Source organism: Dromiciops gliroides, chromosome 2 (assembly GCF_019393635.1).
Source record: "Dromiciops gliroides isolate mDroGli1 chromosome 2, mDroGli1.pri, whole genome shotgun sequence".
In the NCBI taxonomy this organism is placed as follows: domain Eukaryota; kingdom Metazoa; phylum Chordata; class Mammalia; order Microbiotheria; family Microbiotheriidae; genus Dromiciops; species Dromiciops gliroides.
The window spans coordinates 385,480,088-385,493,911 of record NC_057862.1 but is presented as its reverse complement, the minus strand read 5'-3'; the positions used below and the strand labels follow the sequence as shown (position 1 = coordinate 385,493,911).

Here is a 13,824-nt window from a genome sequence, read left to right as displayed (position 1 = left end):
ACACACACACACACACACACACACACACACACACACTCTGTTCTTTAGGTTATAATGTACTAGTATGTCAATTTTACAGATGAAGTATTTGACACAAAGAACACCAATGTTTTATCCATGGTTACCAAGTGAGTTAGGGGCAAAGGCAGAGTAAGAGCCTAGGTCACCTTACTCCTACATCAATTTTTTTACTCGTTATATCTTGCCTTTGTAATAAAGAAGGGAGAAATCAATTTCTAGCTATTAAACTCCAGAAAATATAATTCAGTAATGTCCTCATGACCCTCATCTATCCTGTTAAAGAGAGAAAAAAAGAGTACATAAATGTAGTTTACAGAAGCAGAAAGGTTTGTTCTGTCATTTTTCTTTTGGATTACTCCCATTCCCTATTCTAATGCAACATAACAGATTCCTGTGCCTTTGTAAATGGTAGTTAAACTCCCCAGCCCTTCAATCTGAAGTTACATAGTTCACACTCATAGGAATGAAGAACTCTTCTGGGATTGCAGAATTCCATAACGTGCAAGTTAGACCTTTGACATAAAAATATCCTTATGAGTGGGCCTCTCAGCATTGGAGGATGTATCCATTACAACAATGTAGGTTTAGTCATAACAAATTCATTGTATCATAGACAGCTAGCACTGCAAGAGACCTTAAAGAATGTCAGAACCTAGAGTACAAAACATTGGAACTAGAGAAGCTCTAAAATAAAATAGGGGAAAACTGGCCTCTAAGACTACAGAACCTCTTGTTAGCCATCTCCACATCAGCCAACATCTTCATCTCCCACCCCTCTACAAAACAACCACCTACCACAAAACAAACAGACAATCTTTGGACTCCTCCCCTGGGACACCAGGTTCTGGTAGATGAGATTTTGCCTTATCTCAGTCAGAACCAGTCCTTTCCAGTACTTCCTAGCTATTGCCATATCATGACACAGCACATCTAGTTGCACCCTGACTCCCCATCTCACCTTCCAATTCTCCTTTCTGTATTAACTACCCCCATTAGAATTCAGCTCCTTGAGGGTAGGGACTGTCTTACTTGCTTATATCTGCATTCATAGCATTTAAGACAATGTCTGGCACATAGTAAGTACTTAATAAATGTTTTGTCAGATGTTAGAATGTAGAAAACAGATTGTTAGTGCTATAAGAGATCTTGTAAGATCATACAGCTTAACTAATGTACTATTGGTGGAGTTGTAAACTGATTCAACTATTACGTAGAGCACTTTGGAACTATGCCTAAATATTTATAACGGCTCTTTTTTCTGGTAGCAAAGAATTGGAAATTATGGGAATGCCCATCATTTGGGAAATGGCTAAACAATTTTCGATATATGATTGTGATGGAAAACTACTGTGATGAAATGATGAGCTAGTTGCTCACAGAAAAACCTGGAAAAACATATAAGAACTGATGCAAAGTGAAATTAGTAGAATCGGAAAACATTGTACACAGTCACAACAATATTGTAACAATGATCAATTGTGAATGACTTAGCTATTCTCAGCAATGCAATGATCCAAGACAACTTTGAAGGATTTATGATGAAAAATGTTATCCATTCCCAGAGAAAGAACTGATAGGAGTCTGAATACAGATTGAAGCATACTTTTTTTTAAACTTTATTTTTCTTGGGTTTTTCTTTTAGTCTATGTTTTCTTTTACAACACGACTAATATGGAAATATGTTTTGCATGACTACACATATATAACCTATATCAAATTACCTGCCTTTTCAATACGGGAGGGTGGGGAAGAAGGGAAAGAATTTGGAACTTGATTATAAAAGCAAATGTTGAAAAATATTTTTACATGTAATAGGGGAAAAATAAAATACTAAAATGTTTTTAAAAAGATTGTACAGTCTAATCCCTCCTTTTCAGAACAAGAAAATGAAGGTCAGGGAGAAGAACGACTAGACCAAGATTGCTGGCCAGATCGTTAGTGGCAAAGCCATAGCTCAGAGCTTCTTCTGCCTCCTAGTCGAGGGCTCCTCCCAGTGCAGTGTGCTACCAATCTTGGCAATAATATTAATATAAGAATACTCAGGAATCTATTTAGAAGCTAAAATGGAGGAGGGAAAGAACCTGATTAGCTGCGGGGGGTGGGGGGAAGGGAGAGGAGAGTGTTTGTATACAAATTCTGAAATCTTAGTTTAATCGCATGAAGTCTAGGAACAACATTCTAACTAACTTTGCACCACAGCCAGCTAATCTGACCATTTGTAAAAATAAATGGAATGACAGACACATATATAGAAATAAGCTCCAACCACAAGAACTTTAAAGTAAAAAATCCATTGATAAATTGCTGTCTAATCCATAATGGACAAAGGCTAACAGCTGGCCAATATGGTCATCAACACTGGGCAGAGGTCAAAGAAAGCAAATGAAGTGAGTACTACTTTCTGGGTCATTCCTGCTCCTAATAATTTGCTTACCCTTGTCCCTCTACCTGGAATGCCCTGCCCAATTCCACCAGCTAAAGTCATCAAAAGGCCTATCTCATATACTACCCCTTTTATCACATTTTCTTGTGGACATAATCCCTCCTTTCTTTGACAAAGGAGAGCAGCATAAAACTGAATGCTCTTACAAATTTGTTTTTAACTGTCTTATGATACTGATCACACTCTATGAAGCAGAAATGGCATAAGAGAATAAACAGTTTTTGAGTCGGAAGACCTAGGTTCAACCTCAGGCCTCTGTCACTTTCTAGCTGTGTGATAACGGGCCAATTACACAGCTTTGTTTTTGTCTGTAAATGGAGATGATCGTTCTCATGGCACTTCAAAGGGCTGTTGTGAGGAAAGTGCTTAGTTAAGTCTTAAAAGTGTTATATACAAGTATGAGTCATTATGAGTATCACATTCTGCTTTGTTATTGTACTTATTTGTATTTTTGTCTCCATTCCCCAAACCAAACTATAACCTCTCTGAGGACAGCAAAGTATTTCTTTGTAGTCTCCACAGGGTCTTACATTCAACTCTAACTGGTTCATCAAATGAGTTTGAAATCAGCTCCAGTTTTCAGAAGATGTTCCCTCTTTGAAGCATTCCATCAATTAATTTAAAACATACACACGTTTATTAAGCACTATGAACTGTACCGTGGACTGTGCAAGGTATGGGGATACAAACAGAAAAATGAGAATCCCTGTCATCTAGAAGCTTATATTTCTCCTGGTAGAATATGACATCTTCACAAATATGCAACTATAAGAATTATATACAATGTGACTGGGGGGAAACCATGTTGTGGAATTAGAATTGACAAGATTCAGGGGCAGTTAGGTATTGCAGTGGATAAAACACCAGCCCTGGATTCAGGAGGCCCTGAGTTCAAATCCAGCCTCAGACACTTGACACTTACTACCTGTGTGACCCTGGGTAAGTCATTTAACCCTCACTACCCTGCCCCCCCCCAAAAAAAAAGAATTGACAAAACTTAGCAATATATTATATATGACGAATGAGTGAGAGTGAAGAGTTGAGGGATAATGCCTAGGCTGAGAAACTGGGTGACTGGAAGAAACAAGATGATCAAGTTTAGGGGAGAGATAATAGTTCAGTTTTGGAAATGAGTTTGAGATGCCTTTGGGATATCCAGGTGGAGCTGTCCAGCACACAGTTAGAGGTCCTACACTAAAGCTCAAAAGAAAGATGAGAACTAGGTAAGTAGTTTTGGAAATAACCTGCATAGAGAGGATAGCTGAGCCAATAAGACCTGAAGGGATCATGAAGACAAAACATATAAAGAGAGAAGAGAGATCAGAACAGAGTCTTCTGGTATTACCATACAAGGAAGGAAGGCATGGATGATGACCCTAACAAAGCTGACATTTAAGGTTTACAAAGCACTTTATATACACCAGCTCCTTTGAAGCTCATAATAACCCTTTGATGTGGACACTATAATCCACACTTTATGAATGAGGGAAATGAGGCTTAGAAATGTTCAGTGACTTGCCCAATGACACAGGGCTAGTAAGGGCTATTAGCAGAATGTGAACCCAGTTCACCTTGATTCCAACTCCAATACAATGTAAAACAAGTCATATGCACAGCCCTGTTCCTCCACAACAGTGATTTCTTTCTCTTTGATTTTCATAGCACTTGGGCTAGACTGTTTCTTTGACATTATTTCAATCTCCTCTCATGTCAATGTATTTGACACTGACCTTGAGACCAAGGCCTTTGTCCTATTCAATATAACTGGCCCACTGCCCTAAACAGTACCTTTAACATACTGGCCACTGAATAAAGGTTTATTGAATTTACAGTAAACTTGACTCTGGGAAAGTCACCTGACCATTCTAGACCAGTTTCCTCAAGCCTAAAATGATATATAAAGGGATAGTTTCTAAAAGACATCTTCCAATTTTAATGTTGTATATTCTAAAGTCTCTTCAACCTCTGAAATTTTTTTCCCTAAAGTCCCTTCCATCTCTGACATCCTAGAGATGATAAAACCAGCATGGAACAGTCCATCTATCTCTATATGCCTAGGGTTTAGAAGAGGGCTGTGCACTTAACAAACATTTGCTGAATTCAGTTGAACTGTATGAATTTCACCTGAGAGTCACTTAACTTACTTGGGAATTGGCACCCGAATTACTGTCCCATCGACTTCTGGGTTCAGATTCATTCCACTTTCTCTTATGGCCTTGATAGCTGCAGCTGTACACTGCAAACCAGATCAAACGGTAAGCAGAATTAGTAAATAATTATTGCCAGATGCAACTGCTCTGTCGACAGTTGGCGATCCATCTCAGCTGAACATGGAAACATTTAGTTCTGTTCCCCGTAAGATCAGGAAGTTACATTGGTGCAGACTGCTTTGATCAGGCTGAATAGCAAACTGTGTCCACTCTTGGTACCAGGGTACTGCAAGAGAAAAAAAGTAACAAGAAGAAAAAAAGAAAAAAAAAACCCTCTGCTGCTTTGAAAAGATTTCAATGGTTTGAGGCAATGCAGATCAAAACCACAATAAATCCTCTAGGGAGGGGGCTGGATTGTGCAAAGATTGGTGTAAAGACAGATGAAAGATTTTGTCTGTTAAAAATTCCAGTTGACTAGAAATCTCCCAGTGCCGATTGTGAAAGATTAAATCAATTTAACTCCTTAGGTGCTAGTTGTGTTCACGCCAAACCTACTCATTCTTTTTCCTGAGTGATGAAATGCCTGCTTGTGTGTTCATGTGTATGGTGAGAATGTCTGTATTTAAGGATACAAGGAATTCTGTCTTTAAGTGCAGGGGTTGATGACCTGTCTCAAAGGCTGTCTCCCAGAGGCTGGTTTAAACACAGTCACATCCTACTAAGTGATGAAGAATTACAGCAACTCAGGGCTTTAAAGGCATCTCAGAGATCATCTAGTTCTGGGATTCTTAACATATTTTGTATCATGGACCCCTTTGGCATTCTGGTGAAGTCTAAGGACCCATTCTCAGAAGTGTTTTTAGATGCAAAAAAAATAAAAAATATAAGGTTACAAAGGAAACCAGTGATCACAAAAGTAAAACAGAAAACAAAACAAAAAAAACAAACACAAGTTCACAGACCCTGTAGGCTAAGAACCCCTTATAATCCAACTCATTCATATGCAAATAAGAATCCACTCTACAGCTTCCCTAACAAGTGGTCATCCAGGTTCCATAAATATGGGGAACCCATTACCCCCTAGCCTACTTTGGTTTAGAACAGCTCATTCTTTTTTTTTTTTTTTAAGTGAAGCAATTGGGGTTAAGTGACTTGCCCAGGGTCACAAAGCTAGTAAGTGTTAAGTGTCTGAGGCTGGATTTGAACTCAGGTCCTCCTGACTCCAGGGCCGGTGCTCTATCCACTGTGCCACCCAGCTGCCCCGGAACAGCTCATTCTTGGGAAATGTTTCATTATGGAAGCCCAAATCTGCCTCTCTAAGATGCTCACACACTGCTCCAGGTGCTGGGGTAGGTAATGACTTCTCCTCATGCCTAAGCAATGCTGCAGCTATACCTGGTCTGCCATACTAAGGAGCAACTCAAACTAAGAACCTTTCATTGCCTGCCTGAAAAATTAATGAAAACAGCTTTCACTGCAGATTTTTTTCTGGGAGTTAAGTTTGACAGTCAAGTCCATCCAAAATACTATTAAAGAACTCAATATCTTTATTCCAGTTCCAAATCTTCTTCCCCTAGATTTTCCCAAGCTCATGGTGAATGCCTTTCTCTGGGGAGGGAATTAAATGAATGAAATCTGTTCCCTTCCATTCCAAAAACACCTTCGCTTCCATAGTCAACATTTTATTCATGAAACACTAAGCGCCTATTTTTCCAGAGCACTATCCAAGGTGCAGGTTCTATAAGAGGTGTGACTATAAAGTACCAGGTACTCAGTGACTGTTGTTGGGGTTTTTTCTTTTAATACAAAGAGACCAAAGCTTACTCATCTGAATGACTGCTATAACAAAGTAGCGTTCCCCCCCACTCCCAGGAGATATTAACAATTTACATTATACAATACTTTAAGATTTATAAAAAATTCTCCTCACAAAAAATCAAGTGGGAGCCAGAGTGAAGATCTAAATACAGGTCTTTCCAGACTCCTAGGCCAATACTCTTTCTACTATATTGCACATTTATTCCAAATATGCTGTCATTGATCAAGCCAGTCTTTTTTTTTTTTTTTTTTGGTGAGGCAATTGGGGTTAAGTGACTTGCCCAGGGTCACACAGCTAGTGTTAGGTGTCTGAGGCCGGATTCGAACTCAGGTTTTCCTGAATCCAGGGCCGGTGCTCTATCCACTGCGCCATCTAGCTGCCCCCTCAAGCCAGTCTTAGAATGTCTCTCTGAGAACTGTACTCAGGGTCTTCAGTATACTTTGTTGAAAATCCTCAGTAGTGGCAGATTCTAGATAGTCACAGATTACTATTTGACCTAATCCCCTGATTTTACTAAAGAAAAAAATAAAGGCTCAGAGAGTGAATTGTGCAGGGTCACAAAGTGAGTTTGTGGCAGAGGAAGAATAAGGACCCCAGTTTCTTGGTTCCTTGGGTCAATTCACTTTCTACTATACCAAGCTGTCTGTGTCTTTTCCTAATCTTTACACCTCCTCAACCTTTCCAGTAACACACATGTTGTGTCAGAATGAAGAGTTGTGGTAAGGGGATGGATCTGACTTATGAAAACAGCCAAAAGTCACTTGAACAAATCTGGTACATTAGGTGGGTGAATAAATGATCAAGCTCTGTCATCAGGTTTTAAAACTGGTTCCCACTTATTAGCTGTGTGATCATAGACAAGTTTAGCCTCCCTGAACCTGTTTCCTCATTTGTAAAATAATGATAACAGCTGTGCTCAAACCTCACAGCTAGGTGGTAAAGTGGACAGAGCACTGAGCTTTAAATCAGGAAGACTCATCTTCATGAGTTCAAACCCAGCTTCAGATACTTACTGGACCCTGGGCAAGTCACTTAAACCTGTTTGCCTCAGTTCATCTGCAAATTAGCAGGAGAAGGAAATGGCAAACCATTCTAGTGTCTTTGCTAAGAAAACCCCAGAAATGGCATCACAGGGAATCAGATACAAGTGAAACAACTGAACAACAAACAATAACAAAATATCTCAAAAAAGAAAATGCTAGTATTCTACAAGTTATTCTGCTTAGGGTCAAAATTGGGATATGTTTATAAAATCATAAGACTCATTTTTTTTTTGGCACAACTCATAATTTGACCCTAAAGTCAAGGAAAGAGACTACATCTTAGAACAGGCAAGAGAGCCACTTTTAAGGAGACAACATCCATTTGGACATCCATACATCTATACATTAATGGATTAGTATCTCACTGGTATTTATGCCCCCTTGAACAGTACTTCCACACCTTCTTATCCTGCACAATTCTTACCTCTGGCTTTTCTTTAAAGCCTCCATGAAGGAGGTACCCAACAAACTAAAAGCCTTCTTCTGGCTCTCTCTTTTTTTAAATGATGAACTTAACAATTATCCACAAACACTTCAATATACAAAGAATAAAAAAAGATTATATGGGAACTTCTGCTAGTTTGTTTTATTTAACAAGGCAGTAACAAAATTGTCCCTTCCATTTTATAGGAAAATATTTCTTCTAAATTTTTTTTGTTTCTGTGTATTTTAAATTTCTTATTGATGTTCTTTGCTATCTTTTGTTTTTGCACCTCCCTCACCACTCACTAACACATCTTCCTCCCAAATAAGTATTGTCAAATGAAACACATAGTCATGTCTGAAAACACAATTCCATCCTACACCTCTAGTGCATCACCTCAGGCCTGCTGCACCATTAGTCTTTTAAAGTCATGACTGATCACTGTGTTGATTAGAGCTCTGAAATCTTTCAAAGTTTCTTTTCTTTATATTATTTGTTATATTATTGTGTCTCCGGTTTTTCTTTTTTAAAGTCTCCCCAATGTCATTTACCAACAGATAGATGGTCAGTAGATATGAACAATTTATAAAAGAATAACTGCAAAGTATGATCCAGAGGAGCTTAAGCCCTGGGCTGGAAGTCCCACCCCAGACACTTATTCTTTGCATAATTTCTCATCTTTAAAATGGGAATAATATCAGCAGCACTTACCTTGCAGGGCTGTTGTGAGAATCAAATGAGATTATATATGTAAAATGCTTTTCAAACCCTAAAGAACTTTATCAGTTATGACTATCAACAACCATATGAAAAATGCTCCAATCAACTACAAGGTACATAACGACACTTGTTGGTAGGGCTATGATTGGTCCAACCACTCTGGAAAGTTGTTTGGAATCACACTGGGAAAGTGATTAAGCTGTCCATACCCTTTGACCCAGAGATCCCACTGCTAGGCATATACCCCCAAAGAGTAAAAGAAATAAAGGTCACACGTGGAACAAAATATGTATAGTGACACTTTTCATAGTAGCAAAAACAGGAAATAGGGTAGAAGCTCATGGACTAAGGAATGGCTAAACAAACTGTGATATGTGGATGTAATAGAATATTACATCACTGTAGAAAGAAGGATAAATATGAAGAATGTGGAGAAGCATGGGAAAACTCAGATAAAAATAATACAATTAAGTAAGCAGAACCAGAGAAATAATATACACAATGACTATAACAAGTAAAATGGAAAGAAAACAAATCAAGAATGAATGATATGCAATTATAATGACCAAGTCTCTGTCCCCCCCCTCCCGCCCTGCCCCCGCAAAAAAAAAAAAAAAAAGAGAGAGATGAAAAAATGCACATTGCTTTTTCCTTTGCAGAGGTGAAGGGCTATGGAAGTGAAAACTCTACATATGCCATGTCTTGGATAGGTTTGCTGAATTGCTTTTTTTTCCTATTTTGTTAGACAGCTCTCTAGGAGGAAGAATATATTTGGAAATTCCCACATAAAACAAAATATTCATAGTAGCACTTTAAAACAAACGCTTTTGTAGTAGCAAAAATCTGAAAACAATGTGGTTAGGGATTGGAGAATCCCTAAACAAGTTGTGGAATATGAATGTACTGGTATTCTACTGCACTATAAAAATGACAAATATAAGGAATTCAGAGAAGCACGGGAAGACTTTGGGTGAACCGATACAAAGAGAGGAAAAGTGAATTAGGAGTATGATATACATAATGATAAAAATAATGTAAAATGTATAATGTAAAAGCCAGTTCAATTTAGGTTCAATTCAATGACCCACCCTGATTCCACAGAAGAGATGCTGAAACAGACTTCTCTCCTCTCAACAGAGAAGTGGAGGACTAAGGGTACAGAAAGCTGTACACACTGTCAGAAGTGGCTTCTGGGTCAATAGGTTTTGTTTGATTGTTTTTCTATGTAATAAGGAGAGAGTGCAGTACTTTGAGAAATGACTGTAGCATAAAAGCAAAAAGCAGCAATAATTGTTTTTAAAGATTTTGACAAGACTTAAAAAAAATTGATGACCATGATCCATCTACATAGCATCAAATAAAGTAACTTTAGTTGGTTCCAGTTTTCAATACTTCAATGAAAGAATTCTGATTTTACAAACGGGGAAAAATACAATAAAAAGTAACTTTCTACTTGGGAAAGATACTTATTGCAAAATATATAGACGGTTTTACTAAAAAAAATCCTTGAAAATTGGTTGTGAGTCTATAGGGGCAAAACTCAGTACCTCTAAAGAACAAGAGGAAGGTTTATATGATATGGTATTAGAACAACTCATTTTTCACATATGAAGTACAATTTACCATTTACATGCATAACACTTCAAATTTTATTACATTCAGGCATATTTAGAAGGAATTCAATCCACGCCACCTCATTCAACAGATATGGAAACTAAGAAATAGGCAGGGAAGGTGACTTATCCAAGGCCACAGTTAGTAAATGGCAGGGCAGGGACTAGTACATAGGTCCTCTGACTCTCAGCCAAATTCCCTCACACTGTATTGCCCTAGTTAAACTTTCTTGGGGGCAGCTAGGTAGCACAGTGGATAAAGCACCAGCCCTGGATTCAGGAGAATCTGAGTTCAAATATGACTTCAGACACTTGACACTTACTAGCTGTGTGATCCTGGGCAAGTCACTTAACCCTCATTGCCCTGCCCCCCCCCAAAAAAAAACAACAACCAAAGTTTCTTGTCCCTACTAACAGCTATGTTTCATGGATCATGTTAGCTGGATCCTTTTGAAAGGAATCATGGAAAGATTTGAACAAGAACCATATAGAATAAGTGTTAAGGAGATACAATCTGTACTGCAGATGGAAAACAAAAACTGTGGAGGTTGTGGATCCATTAGAATTCATACAAATAGCCTCTTTTTTAAATGCCTTGTCATGGCATAGAAGCAAAACTGGGCTCTGCTGAAGGCCAAGCAACAGACTGCAAGCTCTGGCAGCTCCTACCAAGCTGAAGAGCCTCCAAGTGTGGCACGGGGCGTCCTACCTCTGCTGCTGGAGAAGTAGCCTAGTCAAGGGTAGGTGATAAGCACAAGCCACCCCATACCAAAGGAAAGAAGACTGCAGACAGGCTTTTCCTTTTTTTTGGTGGGGCAATGAGGGTTAAGTGACTTGTCCAAGGTCACACAGCTAGTAAGTGTTAAGTGTCTGAGGCTGGATTGGGACTCAGGTCTTCCTGAATCCAGGGCTGGTACTTTATCCACTGCGCCACCTAGCTGCCCTCCAGACAGGCTTTCACAGGTCAGGACAGGTAGACTATCCTCAAGGATTTTACCACTTTGAACAAATGAGATTCATTTCAAATTGTCTGAAGTCTATGCAACTCTCAGAACTGGTTGGAGACTCTGGAGATAATCTAGTGAAAATGTTTTACTTGATAGAGGAGGAAACTGAGGTTAAGCTATGGAATTTGACTTGCCCAATGTCGCACAGTGTATTAGTGGCAGAGTCAAGACCAGAACCTAGATTTCCTGACTCAATCCAGTGCTCTTTCTAACATATTGTGTGTGGACGTGTATGGTGTGTGTGTGTGGTGTGTGTGTGTACATGTTTTTGACAGCACTCAAAGATTGACAAAGAACTTTCCCCACAAACCCTAGTACCAAATAGTACAAGTATCATGAGGTAAAGTGAGGTGAAGAAGTTTGTCAAAGGTCACACAGCCAGTAATCAGCTAAGCAGAGATTTGAACACAGGTTTTCAGACCCCACTATTCAGACTCCCTACTATTTCTAGTTAATTTCATTTGCTGCAAGAGGGAAAGAACTGATTGTATTCTTTTCCCTACGTGCCTTGTTTTGCTAAAATCATGTTGTGGTTTCTATTCCTTTCTTTTCCCATCATTAACTCTAGCTGCAGGCAAGTCTGTAGATGGCAACTACAAGCTTGTATCCTTTATCAGCCAAAACACATGTTAAACAAATGCAAAAGAGATTTCTGTTTTGTTTTGTTTTCATGGTGTAGTGGAAAGAATGCAGAGCTGGAAATCACAAGACCTGGATTCAAGTCACAATCCTGCCACAAACCTGCTGTGTGACTTAGGAAGAATTGCTTCCCCCAGAATGCAGAGCTGGACATCACAAGACCTGGATTCAAGTCACAATCCTGCCACAAACCTGCTTTGTGACTTAGGAAGAATTGCTTCCCCTCTCTAGGCCTCAATTTTCTGTTGTAGGAAAGAAAAACGTATCAGATGATCTCAAAAGTAGCCTCCAGTTTTAAGGAACATCATCACCACAAAGAGCACTGAGTTTCAAATCAAAGGATGTGAGTGAGCATCCAATTTTCACTAATTCCATTTGGGATGACTTTGGGAAGATAGATCACTGAGAAGCTCTGGGCCTGAGTCCCCTCCTGTATAAAATAATAAGGCTGGGACAGATGCCTTCTAAGGTCTCTTCCGGCTCTATATTCTATGAATTCTGACTCTGTGATGCTTTGTGTATATAAATTTGAGTTGCATCAACAAACATCCTTGCATTTGAAAAGAAATCCAGTCAATAGAAGGAGGAATAGGGCAGTAAATTGCAGTTGGGAAGTTCAATCCTTTATGTACTGTTTCTAAGCCATAGGAAGGAAATGTTTAGTTACAGCAAGACTGTTCCCCAAATAATACCAGACAACACAAAGGAACAAGTAACTTATATTTCCTCATGATGCCCTTGGTAATAAACTTCTGTTCCAAGTCATCTGCAAGTGCTTCTAAAGTCATCAAGTTGTAATGGGCAGAAAATGAGAGTGATAAAGTAGTAGGAAAAGATGAAGGCAGTCTGACTTTAAAAAAATTAAGTGCTTTAATTTCTACAGGATCTCTTCCTGCATCCTATCACCCTGTAGTGGCCAATCAGGTTCTTCCTTTGTGAATGCCATTTTATATTTAATAACAGAAGTGGCTGAAACTGCAAAGCAATCCCACTGATGAGGTCTTCAAGCTCTGCAATTAGGAGACCATTCCCTAAATTGGCTCCACACTATGGTTGGTATAAAATAAACTAGCTAGATATGACTGAGGGGCCCAGGGAAGCAGAGACGGGAAATCTTTTCCAGCTCTAAGTCTCCATATTCCTGTCTCAAAGAGGCAGCAATGGCTTTCACCTTCTCAGCACAGGTGTTGGATGATTTCCCACCTCCCATGTCTTTAGCAGCACTGGTTTTATAGGCCCTGGGGTGTCCATCAAGCAAAGGCGTTGGGAGTGGGATGAGAAAGGGTGGGGAATGGTATAGAAGCTTCCTTCTATAATTGAGCCTGTACAATGTTCTCTGGCCCAACAAGCTGGACCTTTATTCCAATGTCCAATCATATCACCACTGCCTTCAGAAACAAATTATATGTCACAAAAGAAAATGAGATTCATTGATCTATAATAAAAACATCTTGGGGTTTGTATTTTACCTGGAGGACTTTTTTTTGAGGGGGGAGGGAAGCATGGGAAGGGGAGAAAAGGGTTTTAGAAATGAGAGAGGATGATATAAATACTCTAGTCCAACCTTCTTCTTTTACTTATTACTGTACTAAGAGGTTAAATGCCTTCTCCTAAGTCACATGGCAAACAGACAAGACCAGAATTTAAATCCATATCTTCTGGCTCCAAATTAAGAGCCCTTTCAACTATATGACAACTGTCTCCTTATATTTCCCCCGGCAAATTGCGGATTGTAAGCTTATAGCTTATTCGACTCATTTAGCTCCAAGTAACTTTTGGTTCTTTTCTTTTCTTTTCTTTTCTTTTCTTTTCTTTTCTTCCTTCCTTTCTTTCTTTTTCTTTTTTTTTTGTGGGGCAATGAGAGTTAAGTGACTTGCCCAGGGTCACACAGCTAGTAAGTGTCAAGTGGCTGAGGCTGGATTTGAACTCAGGTCCTCCTGAATTC

At 39.0% G+C, this 13,824-nt stretch overlaps 1 protein-coding gene across 1 annotated transcript in view; it reads right to left on the bottom strand.

The window, feature by feature from the left end:
• The window catches only part of MRRF (mitochondrial ribosome recycling factor), a 56,963-nt gene that overhangs the window by 25,592 nt on the left and 17,547 nt on the right, over window positions 1–13,824 (bottom strand). Inside the window, exon 5 of the mRNA XM_043986624.1 lies at window positions 4,609–4,700. Within this exon, the coding sequence (XP_043842559.1) occupies window positions 4,609–4,700 (92 nt within the window). The remainder of the gene's footprint in view (window positions 1–4,608; window positions 4,701–13,824) is intronic.